General features: G+C 33.2%; 1 protein-coding gene across 1 annotated transcript; it reads right to left on the bottom strand.

Annotated features, from left to right (window-relative positions):
- Window positions 1–829: 829 nt before the first annotated feature.
- On the bottom strand, window positions 830–18,461 carry CAND1 (cullin associated and neddylation dissociated 1). Its single transcript, XM_011373828.2, has 13 exons — window positions 18,307–18,461; window positions 16,545–16,668; window positions 14,687–14,943; window positions 14,500–14,605; window positions 11,846–11,991; window positions 10,985–11,277; window positions 9,406–9,547; window positions 7,559–9,052; window positions 6,682–6,777; window positions 5,454–5,623; window positions 5,208–5,372; window positions 3,662–3,769; window positions 830–2,887 (listed from the first exon to the last, which is right to left on the bottom strand). The coding sequence occupies exons 1-13, from the start codon at window positions 18,389–18,391 to the stop codon at window positions 2,663–2,665; spliced, it is 3,411 nt and encodes a 1,136-aa protein (XP_011372130.1). The 5' UTR covers window positions 18,392–18,461; the 3' UTR covers window positions 830–2,662.
- Window positions 18,462–18,685: the final 224 nt, after the last annotated feature.

The raw sequence follows: 18,685 nt of genomic DNA, 5'->3' as shown, positions 1-18,685 counted from the left end.
TGTCTGAGACGAAACTAGATATAAAGGTATAAGAACATCCCTTAGAACTGGTTAGATACGTCCGTTATTTCTGTACCATTTACCCAACAAAAGTGTAAAAAAATGACTGATTTCGTTATGATTACACAAAAATTACGTAAATATTCATTTGATGAATTCACGTATTCCAACTTTTTAAGAATTCTAATTCCCAAGAATTAAGCTTTAGATATCATTAATATGACCATTTTAAAAATTATCATTCAGTGCTATTGACTTTTTAAATAAACTTTTAGGTTAGGCATTGCCATTTTACCAAATTTCCTTTCTGCCTTAGTTTCATAAAATAACCTAACCTCAAAATATAACCCCATGTTGAGCTTTCTTTAATAAATCAAGTAAATCTAAACAATTTAAACATCCTCAAGAAAATCAGCAAACAACTGTTTTCTTCTTAACTTTTAGATCCCCTGAGAACCTACATATATAGAAATGCTGAGCAGAACTTCCTAATAATACTCAAAAGATCAGTAAACGGCATGAGTAGCAGACTGTGACTGGACTTCGCACCTGGCAACTTCCACTCCAGTAGCAGGACATCATCACCATGAGAAACAGGGAGTTAATCAGTGTGACTTAGCATTTAAAATTTGAGTATTCTTCTGTTACTAATTTTATGTATGTGAATATACATTAATATATACATACACCGTATCTACTACTAGAAAGAGCAGACTATTTCTTTTGTATTAAAAGAAAGAATTTCAGCTATATTAAAAATAGCCATCTTGCCAAAAAAAAAAAAAAAAAGTATCTTGGAAGGTTAAAAAAGAAATCCAATACATGAAAAGTATTTGAATATAACTTTAGATAATTAAGACATTCATACAACATATGCATGTCAGTCTCCTATTTGGTCCTAAAGCCTGCAGTATTGTAATTTATTGTGAAACCAAATACTTAAATATATTCACAACATCTATACCACGGTAATGTATAGTACATAATATACTAACATCTCAAAATAAATTTCTATTACAGTTTTATGCAAATTATGGTATAAGATTATCACCTGCCACATTTTGAAATGGCACCAACTTCATGTAATGTTCCATGTCTATGTACTAGTCAAAATCTTTACTGGTAATCTTATGCATTATCACCTGAACATTTGAAATCAAGCTGTTAATCTAATAAGTACAGTATGTTATCAATTCAAATCACTGCGTATTTGGATGTTAAAGCAAGTAATACAGCAGGAAAAGTATTTCTAATTCACAGTTTCAAAAATAAAGGGTGCAGTTTTGATTGCTTAAAATTGGTCACTAACTTTAACAACTGCCTCCTTCAATACATGTAAACTATGTTTGCACAGCATTAGGAGATGTCTTTATTTCAGAAGTTATAGTTCTTACTGTTACAGGAGCACCACAAATTTGAAGAAAGAGGCTACAGTGTGAAATGAGTTCACTGAAGGTATGTTAAATAAAATTGTAACTACAATAGAAGGTACTGCAAAGCTTTGTTTCCCCTAGCACAGACCCCCTCAATCAGGAAAAGTAGTCAATGCTTACCAAATACGATATGTAAATTAGCTCTACAAGAAAGGGGTAAAAATCCAACTCAACTAAAAGAAAATACTATTATTATCTAACAAACCTGTGATAGCCAGCGTCAGAATTTTCATAAAAATAAAACTTAAAAGCATACACAGTATTTGTATCCTTTGATAAGGGACATAGGAATCCAAAGGGAATGGAAAAAAAAAGCTGGCCTTAGAATTTCTAAGGGGAAACACACACACACAAATGGTAACTGAGAAAAACTGAGTACTTAAATATTCAAATTTTAAATGTGTAAGAAAATGTATAATAGAAAAAAGTGGCAAATTGTTGTGACTTGATTTGCTGAAAACATTTGTAAATTCACACTGGTGTTAAGAAAACCAGTTTCAAAAGTTTACTCCCCCCTCTCTCTCCAGATATGTTTTCTGTGCAAAAATAAATATCTGCAAATTGCACTAATACAATACTTATTTTAACTTTTGTATTATGAATAATCTGCACATGCTGCTTTACAGACAATACATATTTGTAAACTTGCTCATGCAAAATTAGTGTGTGCAACAGGGACAGTGTTAATCCCCATACTTTAAAAAAATGACACCTCATTATCTTTTTTTAAACTGCCAAACCTTCTGAAATGTAACAAATCTTAGATATTATCTGCCAGCTAAAAATCAATTTATATTGCTGAAACAAAAAGTTATACAAGAAAAAGAAACATGGTTTTTGTCTTGCAGAATTTTTGATTTTTAAATAAGAGAAATTTTATAAAAGAAAGAAATTCATGGTCACAAAATTTTAACATTTTAATCCTAAACATTACAGGGCAAATAGATCCTGGACCCTATCTCCATATTCCATAAATCCTAACTTTTAGTTTCCATTGTTGCCCTAACCACTAAAAACATTAGTGGTTTTACAACCTCTGGATTATGGAAATACATATTTCTGAAATAAATGTTACAAAAACAAAAATGGAAGAAAGCCAAACTGTCTTCATGAAGGAAAAAAAAGTGGAACATTTTGAAGCTTTTAGACACTTCTCTTTCCATGTCTTATGATTAACCTCTCGATTCAGTGCATCATATGGTCAGTGTAATGGTCCCCATGTTGAACATCTAGCTAGTGTCCATTGATTCCAAGTTAGTGGATGATGAATCTTTTTGGATACTTTCAAAGATGGCTGCCAGCTCAGGGTTAGAACTGATCTGTGACTGGAATTCACTCATCAGTGGACTCTTCTCTGCTTCTGGAATGGTTAGCAGTGCTGCTACTGCTCTCATGGCAGATCGCTTTAGTTCATCTTGCTTTTCAAATTCCTGCTTTACTGAATTTGCCTTTACCTGTAACATTGAGTAAATTTATATTATAAGCTACAAGAGACAGCTCTTTATACAAACAAAATTTAAGCACGTAGAAATTTCTGGTAAATAAACCTACTCTTGCATAGGTCCAAAAGTCACATTATATTCTAAGCACAGTTGTTTTTAAACTTCTTTTTAGCAGTAGCTTGTCTCTTATTCTTTTAAGGAAATATCTTACACAAAGCCCATTATAAAACCAGAAAATCCAGAGCCATCATGGTTGAAAGAGTGTGAACCAGAGCCTTATATGCTTACCAAGTCTTACTTTGGCTCCACAAAAAAACAACTATTCCTCTAGATACCCCATTCATTCATTATTTTTCAAACATATCATGTACTGACATCTCTGTGCATGAATTCATGTAATGAAATGCCATTTACCTTCTGAATCTAAAAGTATTTCTGACTTTTCAAGATCCATTTTAAATGTCATCACTGTCATATGAAGTCTTCTATGATTCCCATCCCCCACCTCCACCAGAATTAAATATTTCCTCTTTTGGGAACCTAGCACACTTTATCCTATACCAGTACTTCAAAATAAACATTGTTATTATGATAAGTAAAAACTTTTAAGAATAGCATTAAATAGTGCTACATTTTCTAAAACATTTACACTCCATAGGTTAACTTTTAAAATCAACTGCTACATATACCGTTAGCACACTTAAATTAGGAAAACTACGGTACAGAATCGACTAGGAATCCTGAATACACCAACTCTGGCCTAAGGTGATGTCTACCAATGATTACCTTAGTTGTACATGTGGCACGTAATGGCTCAACAAGTCGGTCCAACCTCTGCAGTACTGCACTTGGACACAGGGTAGAGAGTCTCACCAACATTAAAAATGTTAGCATCTATTAGGAGTAAAAGACAAAATTTAGACTTTGCATTATTTTCTGAAGACAAAATTCCAAATTCTAACAAAGCTTTTCAAGGTAAATAACTAGCGCATACCATAAAGTTTCATTTTAGTGTAATTTGCCATTGGACTCTCATAGATTTGTCTCAAACCTTATCTGAGGAATTTTAGTTACAAGTACGAGAAAGACCTTACCTATAATGTGGTCCAAGTGTACAGAACTAGAAAAGTGGTTCTCAATCTTGGCCACACATTAGAACTGGGGAGCTTTAGAAAGATACCCATTCTTCTGCCCCGTTCCCAGAGATTTTTACTTAACCTGTCAGGATAGTGCCACAAATTTAGTATTTTTTAAAAAGCTCATGTGTACCAAAATGGAAAACCATTGAACAAGAAAATAACTAGGAGAAAAGCTTTATAAGTTTCTACTCTTTTTTAAGATTTTCCTAAAAAACAAAAAGACTGGTTATTCAGATTCATCTGTATACAACATAGTAATCCATAATCTTTTTCTCTTGGACTATAAACTGTAGAATTAAACAGGAGGATCCTATCACTTCCTTGGGGCTCTTATTAAGAGATTCTGGGAGGAGTCAAGTTAATGCCAAATATGGAAACATGAAAGTTGGAGTTCTGATAGTCTGGCTGAATTACTACTGCTCAACTACCACTTTTGCTTGCTTGACCAAACGTCCTGAATGGGAAAGAAAAAGAGACAATGCACTATCTTTCCATGTTTCAAATCACTCTTAAAGTTCAATTTAAAACAGACATGATCAAGTAGGAAAACAAAGAGCAGTTATGAGCAAAGTTCAAGCTCTAAATCTAAAAGGATATGGTTTCTCTCCAGTTGTTTCTACAGATTATTTTGAGCATCTGAAAACAGTATACAGTTCTTCCATGTTATCCTTTGGCAAAACTCTTGATATTAAACAGTATATTAGACTGGAGAACAAAAATCCCTCATTCGGGTAAATAATATAGTTATCACGAAGAACAGCCCTAAAGACAGCCAAAAAGAATTAGCCAAGAAACGAAGAAAACCCCCATGGGTAATAACTGCAACACAATATTAAGACAGGCCAAAAAGAGCACAGTTTATAGTTTGAAGAGCAAAACCTGTCTGGACTCTTTTTTTGCAGAGAAAGGATCTAGGGACTATGCATTAAGTAAGCTGGCACAGAGAATTTCTTAGAATTTTCTATCCACTTAGACTTCCTCCTCCAATGAAAAGGTTCCTGGAGTTTTCCTGTATGTCGACTGATGTTACAACTGCATCACTATTACTTTCGCATATTATAGTCCATAACACTTAATAAAATCATGACAAGCAAACCAATTCTTCTCACTTAATACACAAAAGTAAATTACAAGGATAAGTCATGGTAGCTAAGTCTTCTAAAACATTCTATAAACAGGCACGAACATCTTACCTTAATATCATAATGATCCTTCAAACCATCTTCAACATGATTTAGAAATTCAAAGATATCTAGTCTATCAAGACAACTGTCTAAAAGTGTGTACATACACTCAAAAGCTGCCTTTCTAATATCCAGGCCATCATCCACTGTATGCTTAAATGGACCCATTTCTACCTGTTGAAAAAAGAAAAAATGTGTGGATATACTTAAAAGTGAAAGATAAGCTGAGAGAAAGTGTAATATAACTTAGCTTACCTCTCTTATAAGCTCCTTTCTAACTTTTGTTTCATTGTAAAGATGTGGAAGAACAGTATCTAGAAGATCCCTTATTAAAGATGGCTTATTATGTGCTGCTGAATTGAATGTGACCAAAGCTACTCTTCTTACATTCAAATCTGGGTCTTCCAATGTCTTTAGGAAATCACCTGAAAAATTATAAGAGAAGCAACACATAATTATGGTAATTAAAATAAAGTATACATTATATTTTTTTCTAAATTGATACTTATTATTGTTAGTATTATTATTGTTTCTTCAATGTGAGCCATGGAAGAATAAGATGAAATACTAAGTGAACTATATAGTTTCCTTTGGCAGCAGGTAAATGACATCTCAATGTGAGTGGATTTGATAACCTATTCTTAAGCACCTATAATACAGAAGGTATGGAGTTAGAGTCCAAAAAGTTTCCTAATTACTCTTATAAATACTTTATAAAAAAGTGGACTGCACAGGGAAGTGATGGAGACAGCAGGCACAAGAATTAATAACTTGAATGATTGTCCTTAGAGTTAAAAATATGATAAACAAGGTGAGGACAGATCCATTGCTTGATAAAGGATGGAATGTTAACAAGTACACAATTTATCAGATGACAAAGAAAAATGTGCCTCTAAAAGCCTTATTTTTATTTGTATCTTTATTTAACAATATATGAATTGGCAAGAGGATAACCATACAAAAGGAGAAAACTGAAACCTAACATAGGACAAAAAGCTAAAGAAACACCCAGCCACTTTAAAACTGATATGTCTGATTTTCTTGCAAATGTGGGCGAGAAATTATAATGCAAAGATCTTTAGAGTCATCCAAACTACTTTGTCAATTGTATGACTTTTGGCAAGAGCCTCAGTTTCCCAGTTTACAGTCTTTTTCCTTTATCCATTAATTATTTTAGGTCATCCACAAAATATAATCATCAAATGTGTAGTGGACTCTAAAGACATCCTAGTGTATTAACTAATTTCAGTTATTTGCAAAATTATCTAGTAATAATTTCAAACTAAGGGATGATAGAATATAAGTATATAAGATATGAGTATATAAGATTATACGTTATCCATTATCTTTCTAATGAAAAATTTACCAACCCCCTAAAAGCATTTTAGTTCCTTGGTGATATTTTTAGTTATTGAAACAATTCATTTCTTGACAATTAACTATTAAATAGTTAATCAATATGTTTATCTTTGTTTCCACTTACCTATGCAGTTCTTCAATAGTGGATCAATAGGTTGTGGATGATCAGAAATAGTAAACTTCACAGCTGTAACCACTGAGCTTCGGGCATATGATGAACCTGATTAAAAATAAATTTAAATCTACTGGTATGTTAAGTCTACTAAAATCCATGGCCATCTTTATCATTCTCAAACCACTTCAAATACCACTAGTGTCTTCAATTCTTTAAAGTTCTCTTTGGTCAAGAAGGGTATTTCTTATTGCTATCAGACTACTAACAGAACAGAAACAAAGTTTACTCATCTTAGGAAACATAATCTCATTAGATTTCAAAAGAAACAATTTCTTCTGGGAAGTAGGGGGCCTGGGAAAGCTGCAGTGAAAGATCTAGCCCTCACAAAAGGAAATTAATTGGTTAAATCCATAAATAGCTTATAATATCTTCAAGTATTTTATTTAAAAAGACAGTGATTTCTAAGAATAAATGGCAGTTATTACCTTCTACTTGGCCTAAAGGGACTGAGAGTGGTAAATATGAAAACTCTTCTACGATCTTTCATTTGAACTAAAGAGTAAGTGCACCAATTTTAGTATTATAATTATTACTAGCAAGCTCAAGATATTAATTCAAGAGACACCTGTCTTCCACATTTTAAGACAAGAGTAACATAAAAATATAATGAACACTAGAAAAGATTTATTTAACCATTATCTAATTATACTCTTTATCCTTTTAAACAACAAAGTGTCATTCAAATATGGCTCCCTATTACAACATAAAGCAAAGATTCTACATGTAACAAGATACAGGAATGTTTTAACTTCCATATTAGGCATCTTTTAAGGCAACCAACTACTAATAATTAACAAAATCTTTTAAAGAAAATCTAGGTACCCACCTGATATCAAGTACCCCTTAAGCCGTGGAAGAAGAGTTTCTGGATCAATTAGAGTGAGTTTGCCTAAACATTCAGCAACAACATTTCTGGTTCCTTCTTCTGCACACTCACAATGCTTTAGCAATAAGGCCCAGATGTTTTCAACATATGGTTTAAGGCCCACCACTGATGCAGAGCTAATAATTTCCTTCAAGGAATGAAGCAGAAGATACTGCCTTTTGGGTTGACTGGTTATTTCTTGTAAGACAAATGGTAGATATTCAGGAAGGTTGCCCACACTAATGCTGCCTAATGCATAAGATGCAGCTGACTTGACTTCTTCACTAGGAGATGAGAAGGCTTCTAATATTACAGATTTTAGTTCCAGCTGCCCACTTAAGTCAATATGATGCCCAACTTCTCCAAGAGAAAGTAGAGCTAAGAGACGAATGGAATCTGTAGACCTTGAGTTCTTGACATCTTGAATAAACTGACCTACTACAGCTGGTCCTTCTTTAGGACATGCTCGAGTAAGGGCAGCTACACATTTGGCAATGGAATAATAAGACTGTTTGTGAGTAAGAGCTGTGCTCTGAGAATAAACTGGACCAGTCAGCATGCGCAACAAATCCATGTATCCTAGATTATTTGTTCCAGTGACAACCAGAGCTTGGAAAAAGTCTAGCATAGCACTGAGGGCCCCTCCCTGCAATAAAGGTGATCTCACAAGTCCAATAAGTTCATTGAGAATAGATCCACTTATCTTTGAAAGGGAGGAGGGATACACTTTTGCCAGTGTGGTAAGAAAACTGATAGCCATCTGTGAAACATGCATATCACTTTCGCTGATAAGAGGTGGGAGCTCATCTAGAACTGCATCAATCATGGCAGCTGTCAAGCTGTCGCTATAGTTTTTAATTAGAATATCTAGGGCAGAAAGGGTACCCAGTTTCAAAGCTCTCTGGTTTTTCCTGAGAAATGAAGCAAGAATAGGAACCCCTTCTCCCAGGACAGGCCTCAAATCTATCTTCAAAGGTGACCCAGCAATCAGTGTCAATGCTTTCACTGTAGTTAACCGGGTAATTTCATTCTTTAGTCTCTCCAAGAAAATCTGAAGTGTATTAGGCAAGTCAGAACCCAAATTGTCTCCAAGGTTGCAAATAATTTGTCCCATACAGGAAATAGCCCTTTCCTTGACTTCCTGATCAATGTCAGCTGCTTTTAACCTCTTAATGGTACAGGTAAATAGATCTTTGATGTAAGGAGTTGCATCAAACGAGGAAGGCTGATCTAAGGGACGAATTACTTTGACAAGCTGCTGAGTAACAAGAAGTGCTTCAGATGTAATCTTGTAAAATGGGTCTCCAACACAAGCCACCACAGGAGGGACCAAAGCCTGAACATGAGGATGGAAGACTTGAGGAGAGTGGTTACAGAGGATTACATACAGACATGACAAAGCATCAATCTTCAAATTCGATGAGCTTGATTTATCATTCAATGAGAAAATGATCCCTAAAAAGCCAACAACAAAAAAAATTCAATAATTTTTATGCATAGTTTTATGTAAGAAAAAGTTTAAAACTAATTCCTAAAATATTGCTGGTTTCTGCTTTATCATATTATCTCTAAAGTAGAAGTTCCACAATCTATGATGAATAGTAGAACCAAAAATTTTTGGATAAGACTTTAAATTTTTACTTGCAAATTCCTAACTTTAGGTGTTCAAGATGGTTCTTTAAAAAAGTTAGTTCTATGTACAAATTAAGTTGTCATAAATTCTCCTTTTGAAGGAAACATTTACGCTTATCTAAATCTTAATAAAGTATATAGTAAGTTCCAAAAGTGATTTACTATTTCTTTCATACCTGGTACAAGAACAGGAATGTGTTGCGTTAGGGCCCCAGGTAATACATTTACCAGTTCAGTTAACATGTTAAAACAGCACTGTCGGGTCTTCACACTTTTTTCTTTCATCTGTTTGTGCAGAGCTTTAACAATGTTGGGAACCTGTAATTATCATACACTCATTAGCTGGTTCAGCTATCTATGTAACAAATTACAGGGGATGGGGAGAAAGGGGAGAATTTATCTTTTTGTTGTTAAATTCTTAATTCCACTAACTGCTAACAAGACTAGAAACTTGGTTGCATCAATTACTGTCTCTTGTAACTGTATTTGCTTTATACTAATATACAAAAGCTATCATTAGCTTTCTACAGAGCAACAAAATAATCTTCCTTGATTAGTTTTTAATTATGAAATGCAAAAGACTGAACAGAAATCAAACTAAATAATAAAATTTTCAACTAAAATTTTCAAAACATAAATAGCACAGATAAGCATCAAAGGAAAAATGACAAATTATGGAAAGGAAACCACTAAATGGGTCCTCATTTTTGCTTTTATAGTTTGTTGTTACAGTGAAATCAATCTCACTTCAAATGTAGCTACATGCTAGCAGGAAGAGTATGATTTAAAGATATATCCTTCTAAACTTTCTAATGTCTTGTTAGTCAGTAAAACTTAAATAGGGTATTTACTAATAAAATCTTATGGATACCAGGATACAGCTACACATCACATCAAATAATGATCTGAAAACTAGAGACAAAAGAAAATACCTGATTCATCACAGTATCATCAGAATTTCCTGTGACTATACCTAACTTCTACACACTCAATTACTTATATCATTCATATACTTCATCTCATTTATTTCTCCAATTCCTCTTCCATGTTCATCTCTAAGTTCACCACAAATTATTTTAATTTGTACTACTTGAAAACAAGCCAGATATGGTATGTATATCCCCTCACCCAGTTTAACTGTTTAATCTGGCTAACACGTTTTGTAATGTATACAAATGCTTAGCATGTACTAAATAGTCAATGAATGGGAGCAATTCTGCTGTAATGTTTAGGATCTGAGAAAAGATGTCCTAAAGTTAAAAATATGTACTTTATTAATAAGAGCTGGCATTTATAAATACTTACTATGCAGCAGGTGCTATTTAAATGTTTACATAGATCACCTCACTACTGTAGGTGGACATTTCTAAGGAAACGCTTATTACAAAGGAGAAAAGTGAGCTTTAATGAAATGACTAATTTCTCTATAATTTCACACAGCTAAATTAGAAATGAAGCCAGTTGTGAACATAAGTAATGTGATTCCACAGCTCTAAGGTACCTCCGTTACTATCGAAAATAAAAATTACTCAATCTTAAAATTGTTTTCTTATTTATCCAGTAAAATCAGGAAAACTTCAATCAGGATAAACTATTTACAAGTAACATAATATGTACAAAAATAAACTACTATACAAACATATCCCAGATATGTTTCTCTAAAGATGTTCTGGAACTCACATTTCCATAATAAAATCACAATTTACAAGATCACATTTACTAGCATGGCTTTCAAAACTATATATTTAAACCAACCTGACTCTGAAGCATTGTTAAAGGTGTTTCTCCCTGTTCCATTGCATCAGGGTCACACAGCCAACTTTGCACAGGACGAGTTTGCTTCAAAAGAGAAAGGTATGCATGAAAAACATCTGCCTTTACATTTTCTTCACGTTCTTTAAATCTGGATATCAGCGCAGGAGAGACAGTCTTGTAGAATTCTGGAAGCATTTCATGCCTTGTGCTAACTACAGCATCCAAGCACTTAGCAGCTGCACGTCTCACTTTCCAGCTCATGTCATCATCATCACTGTATTCATCATCACTCCCTAAAGAGAAGTTTTAATGTTAGGCTATTAATCACAGGAGAAGTTTATCGTTTAATACAGAAAGTGAATGGATATTCATAACTAGTTTTCTAACTTTTCACTAACATATATAGCGATAGATAAGTTTATAAAGAACTAGCGCTTACACAGATGCAGTTAACTTATAAATGTACACAAAAATTAACCTCTAAAAATGATCATGATTGTATTTTTGTTAAAGATTCTCACTGTGGGTAATAAGTTGCTTATTAACCCTTTAAAATCATTAACACAATAAACTCCTTTAGAACACAAATATTTATAAAATCATGTGTCCTAGCTTTTTAAACAATGTGAATAAAAGTTCGATTCAAAGAAATCACTTGACACCATAGGAAAATCAAACAATCAGAGGGTTTATAAGATAACCCATAAAGAGACTGTGGTCAGAAATAATGTGATAAAAAGAATGGTTACTAATCCCAAGACATTCTGTAGAACTAATTTCCTGAGGAGAAAATCATCTCCACCTGTAACACTGAGTCATTCATGAAAATTTAACAAATTTCTTCTATTTAATTTGAAATACCTTGGTCATCATCATCACCACCATCTGCATCCATGGCATTTTCATCTTCGTCTTCATCATCATAATTATAATTCGGGTCATAGGTAAGATATTTAAGACAAATATTTATAATGGTAGAAACATGAGGATATACTTCCTTAGGACATCTGAAGAAACAAAAGCTGCCTTGAGTAACTGTACTTTTGTCCTTGATTCATTACCTGCCAAATTTTGCTTTATTTCCAAATTTTTTCTACTTTAATATAGCAAGTAAGGTGGTTCCTAGCCTTTTCAACATTAATGACCCTACATCTTTCTCTCACATAGGCTTCATGTTTTAAAAGATTTACTTTTCAAATTATGCTTATTTATATCAATTTTAAGATGAACTTTAACCTTCACATTTTAACATCTCTGAAGTGGGGATGATTTTTATAATAAATAGAATGTCAAGGTTAATGTGGGTAGTATAGAAATTTGTATACAGTAGTTCCAATACCTCACCAGTGGATGCCTGAAACTGCAGATAATACTAAACCCTATATATTGTTTTTTCCTATACACACATACATACACTTTTATGGCTTCTCTTTGGCATATCAGAATTGCCAGCATCACTTCTCTTCCATTTGTGATCCACTAGCCATGTACTATATAACAACTTTTCAGTCAATAATGGACCTCATGTATGACAGTGTTCTCATAAGATTATAATGGAGCTGAAAAACTATAGTCTAATGATATAAGGTCTTAATACAAAGCATTACATAGACATTTACCACTGTTACAACTGCCTACAGTATTCAGTACAGTAACATGCTGTACAGATTTGTAGCCTAGGAGCTACAGGAGAACAGGATCTGTCACCCAAAATATGTCTTTGGCATAAGGATTATTCTAGGCTGGTTAATTTTAAGAAATAGTGACAAGGGGAGAAGCTTTGAAAACCAAGTAGAAGTTACCCTTTGTAAAAGACGTTTACATTTATAAGGGAAATCTCTATTTGTAATGGTTTCTCCCTGGCTGTACCAGGAAGAGGATGACCTTATCTCTAGAAACTTGTGTCAATGCAGAAGGCAAGGACTCCTCTGCATAACAACCTTACCCTTGTTTATTGTGCTTTTCTCTGTAACATCCCACATCTGACTTCCCCTAAACCCTGACATTTTTTTCTCTTCAGCTGAAGAAAAGGGTGTTTAAGGGGTGGCTTCAGCCATTTGACAAGTTACTTGGTTTTTGTGGGTCTCTCCCATGTAGACATGAGGTATACATGTTATTAAACTTTTGTTTGCTTATCTCTTGTTAATCTTTTATTACAGGGAGTTCTCAAACAAGAACCCAGAAGGTAGAGAGAAAATTATTTTTCCTCCCCTATACCATACAGCCTAGGTGTATAGTAAGCTATACCACCTAGGTCTGTGTAAGTGTACTTACTCTGTGATGTTTGCACAAGAATGAAATCACTTAACGAGGAATATCTCAGAACAGATGCCCATCACTAGGCAGCACATGACTGTATTCAGTACAATAAGAGTTACTTGAGCACAAGTACCGCAATACTGCAACATGCAACAGTAGATCTGATAATCAAGACAGCTACTAACTAAAGGTCTGGTAGCATATACAGCATGGATATGCTGGACAAAGGGATGACTGACATCCTGCAGGATGCTGTGATTCATTAGACTACTCAAAACTGTGTGCAATTTAAAACTTATGAATTATTTCTGGAATTTTCCATTTAATATTTTCAGACCACAGTTGACAGTGGGTAACTGAAATCGCAGAAAGAGAAACCACGGATAAGCAGGTACTACTGTAAGCCGTATCTTCTCAACATATGACTATAAGACTAAGCTCAGATGAACTTGCTCTTTAGCAACTAGTATTATTTGTGGAAGCGCCAGTGCACATTCACCTAGGTTTGGTCTTCTAGCTATATGTTGAAAAGACAGAACATATAAATATCTCAAAATAAAGGAATAATTTGTGTTTCTCAATTAAAAAGATGAAAATTAATTTCACAATTTCCAATTTTAACTATTTCATATGACTATAAAGCTACTAAAAACCATCAGTGGCAAGGAATTGTTGCAGATTACAACTACTGAAGTCTCAAGACACTGTACTGTGCTACTACACTAACAATTCTAGTCAAAGGAAAAAAAACTGTTACTAAGCCAGTATGGCCCCTTACAGTACATAAATGCAGCTTTTATTATTAAAACCAAGGTTTCCAAATTGAGAATCACTGCCCTAACAAAATGGAAGTGACAGATCTCAAAAACTATTGAAAAGACATGAAATTTTTGACCAGATGGTGTTTAAAGGGTGGCTTATCCTGGTGCTGCTCTCTCATAAAAGACATTATTAAATTAATCCAGAAGACAATTATAAATACTTTTCCTAAGTTCTTTAAAAATAAAGCCTAACAATGAAAAGGAAACATTTAATAATAAATATAAGGACTATATTTTAAAATATAAAATTTTATTCAGTCCAAATACCAACTGGTTATTAGTGTGATAAGAATTTAATTAAAACACATCTAAGATCCAAATCCTGATTCTCTGTAAAATAACCCATTTCTCCTTACCCACCTAATCTAGATCTTAAATATTATTCTATTCTGAAGAAAATTTTTCACTTGAAAAATAAAGACCTTAAAAACTTACCTTCTCACAAACGATTCAAAGGCTTGAATGCAATATTCTCTTAACTCATCGTCATCTACATTACAAAATTTTACCACCAAAGGAATTATCTTCTCAAGGTATTCACCTAAGAAAAGCATATTGGTCCTTAAAAACATTCGTGAATACTGTTTTAAAGAAAACTTTAAAATATTTAAACATTTCTTACCTATTCTATGACCAGCTTGCCTACTAATAGCAGCAATGCACTGTATGTAGGTTCTTGTTGTTGACATGGAATCATTTTTGGACAGCTCTGACAACAGATGTTCGATAAGATCTACAAAAACTATATTTCCACAGCTCATAACCAGATGGCCAAGAGCAATAATAGTTCTTTTCCTCACTGCAAGTCTAGGGCTGGTCAACTGAGGGAGCAGACAGGTCAGAATTGAAGGATGGAAATTAACAAGAAGTCCTCCTTGCCTTAAAATAAGAAAGAAAACAACGAATAAATTCAAGATATCTAAGCATTACTGAAATGTATGGCCTCTGAATTCAATGTATTCAAACAGTAAAAATCTACATGACATATTCCAAATTCAGAATGAAAACTAAATTCTTACTATCTCTACCAACCCAAATGAAAACCTGAGCTAAGTGAATGTTGTTTTGAAATTTGTACGCCTAAATTATCTTCTGGAATCTAAAACTATATGCCCATTTATAGGATATCCAACCAACAGGCTTGAGAGAACATCAAAAACAAACAAAACAAAAAACAAAAAAAAAAACCCACAAAAATCAAAGGAAAACCAATGATCTTGTCACTTTTCCCCTTTCCAGATCTCTTAAATTAATATTCTCTATTGGTAGCTTTTTCTCTATTATAGCTTTCTAGGGGTTCACAACACTCAAAATCTCAGCATCTCTTGACTACCACCCTCTCTCTCCCTATTGTCTTTCGTCTACACATTTAGACACTAAATTTTACTTATCTTTTTGGTCCAACCCTCTCATATGAATCACTTCACACGTGCAGTTCAATGACCCAATAGCAGTCAAACATCTACGTGCCAGTACAATGCTAGTAATCAAGGCATACAGAGGACAAAAAGCGTAACTCGATTTTCATTACTTATCAAATGGAGTATAAATTCCTCCCTCTTTGCAACATGAGTCCAATCTATCAGAATGACTTCCTATTACTTTTCTATTAATTCTATATTCTGAGAAACTAGAATACAATGTTTCTCAACTCTAAGACTGTATGCTGATATATTCTATACCTGAGCATACATACCTGTGCCCTACCTACTGTTCAAGTCTAAATACAAATGCCAGTCTTTCCACAACACACTTTCTTGGATACTTCCATTTTAAACCCCAAAACACACTATATTCCCATCCTGCCTTTTATATTATAGCCATTTGTGTTCTAATCTCCTATAGTAAAGTATAAGCTCTTTCTGTGCCATGATGACAGCTCTTCATTTCTACTATAAATATGTAAAAGAAGGCACTTGATTACTTTCAAGCTGAAGTAAATTAGCCACAAATAACACACAAATAATGACATATAATTATGAGAAGCAGGGATAAACTAAAATTGACAGGTCTTTTAAAGTATTTTCCCCTAGGAGTTGCTTAGATCATTTTATCTTCCCAAGTTTGACTTCCATAGGAAAGAAAAGCAACAGATGTATAAAGCCGAGTTCCTTCCTCCCCAAAAACATGTAGTATAAACATGGTTGCTGAAGTTTACAAACAGCATTATTTTAACTAGAAAATTTACCACTACTTACAGGCACATCTTATCTAAGAGATTATCATTATATTCAAGAATATAAAAGTGTAAAACAAAACATAAAAACTGTGCTGAAATATTTAAATCATGTTTGCTACACAGTATTACAAGATAAATATAATTAGCTTATTTCTCCCCTCACTCCAAACCACACATATTTATAAAAGAGCCACAATTTAAACATGAAAGATTTTAGACCAAGTTTTATTACATTTATTAGAACAGGTTTTAATAAATGAACATAATATTTATAAGTAATACAGACAATAGGCATGTTTACCTGCTCAACATATCAGCCATAATGTCCAAGGCTTCTAGCTGAACAGAGACATCTTCCTGCTTTGCTATTGCACTGGTAAGACGTCCAGTAATCTTTTTACATACATTAGCAGCTAGTGCAGAGCCTGCATGAATAAAAAATCAATAACGATTTCAAGGCAAGTATGTTGAATTCCACATTATATTCATGGAAGTTGCCAAATATTCAACAACTTTAAGCCTGATTATGAGACCAACTCAAGATTTCCATGTCAGAAAATGTATTTCGAAACAGGCTGTTTTTTAATAAAATAATTAGACATAAACAAAAATTAGAGATAATAACTGCAGAAGTAGTACATGACCTACTGAAAGTAGTATCGTTTTCAGTAGGCTCTACTGGACAACTATTTCTATGCACTAGTACGAATGCCAACAATGAAGCCAGTAGTAACTGTACGTGCTTGAAAGGGAGCAATGAGATTTTTCTCTCCTCTTTACTAGTAATCTAGACTTTTAAATTTCAGTGAATTAAAAAAACAGTGATTAACACAGCAAAAGAAAAAAGGAAAAATAAATAAATAAACAATGATTGACATGGTTTCTTTAAAAAAAAAAAATTGTAATCTTTAATAAACTCCTTTCCAATCCAAAGCTTCCATAACGTCATTACAAGGTAAAAATGTTCCAGAAGACTCATAAATCAAGGTTATAAAGTAGATATGTGTTAAAAAATGAGAGAAAAAAGAAGCAAGGAATTTTGAAAGGAAGACTCTGAATGGTTAACAACCAGAAATCAGGTAAAAATAAACACGTTTCAATGAAAGGGAAAAAAAATGAGGAAAATATCGATATAGCTAATACAACACAAAATAACATACCTCAGAGTTGGTGAAATATTTTATTGAAATAACTAATATGGGTAAAGTAACATTGGTATGATACAGCAGAAAAAGCATCAGCTCTAGATGAAAAGAAAATAGATTGGAATCTTCACCCAACCATGCAATCTAAACTGAGTGAATTAAAGTCATCTCTGAATTTTAGTTCACTTAACAAGCTAGGATTATTAGGACCTCCCATATGGACACCCAGAATACATCACCAATCTATATCTTTCCATGAAATAGGGAGATAATTTCACTCCATTTGCAGATGAAACAAAAACTTTTAACCTGATAATTCAGTCAAGAGGTTATCAGTTAAGACCAATTCTAAATTTCTATATTATCTAAATATTTCTGTCAGGGGCAAAAAGCTAATTAATTGACAATTTCATTAATTTTAGTTTAATTACCAAGTAGCTTTAAGAAGCTCAACCTTAAAGTTACTAGTAAACTGAATTATTTCACAACTGTCTTAACAGTGTCAATTAAAAGTTTCACATCATAAATTCTGATGCAAAGTAAAATCAATATTGAAAATAAAAGCTAATCAGAAATAACTCACAGTTTTGGTTATCTTTTCCTTTATTGCATAGCTTGGCCTAACTCTACTCTGTAGTCGTAGTACATAAAATATTAAATCTTGCACCAACATAAAAATCCTTCAGTACTGATATTCTATGAGATACTTAAATCCAATCAAAATAATATTTATTTAAAACTGAATTTATCTTTAAGCAAAAATAATATTCGGATTTTTTTTTCTTAGTTGTTCAAAGGCAAGCTTACATAGATCTTTAGGGTAGACACCTCTCTCCCTCCCTGGCCAGGAGAAATAATAGAGTAGAGAATAAATACCATGTAAAAGGGAAATAGAGGGAAAAAAGTGATCTTGCTTACCACTAGAAGCTGGAGGAAGTTCTCCAATTACTGTTTTAAGGCCAATACTTGAAATATCTCGAAGTTGTTCTTTATCAGAAAGCATGTTAGTGCAGAGGGTATCTACAATTGTCTCTACTTGATATTCTTTCACTTTACTCACTAAAGGGCCAAGACTGTAATACAAAAAAAAAAAAAAAGATTTAATCTAGATAAATCAAAAACTGAAAGACAAAAAGAAACATTAATTTTTGTGCCTAGTAACTATCAACACAAGTTAAACACATTATGTTTATAACACAAATAGTATACAAATAAGGGTATAAACTTTTTTAAATGTTTTTGTTTATTTTTCAATTACAGTTGACACACATTAGTTTCAGATGTACAACATAGTGAT

Source organism: Pteropus vampyrus, unplaced genomic scaffold (genome assembly GCF_000151845.1).
Source record: "Pteropus vampyrus isolate Shadow unplaced genomic scaffold, Pvam_2.0 Scaffold9, whole genome shotgun sequence".
Classification (NCBI taxonomy): domain Eukaryota; kingdom Metazoa; phylum Chordata; class Mammalia; order Chiroptera; family Pteropodidae; genus Pteropus; species Pteropus vampyrus.
Note: the sequence above shows the minus strand (reverse complement) of the source record. Positions and strands in the feature narration are given on the sequence as shown.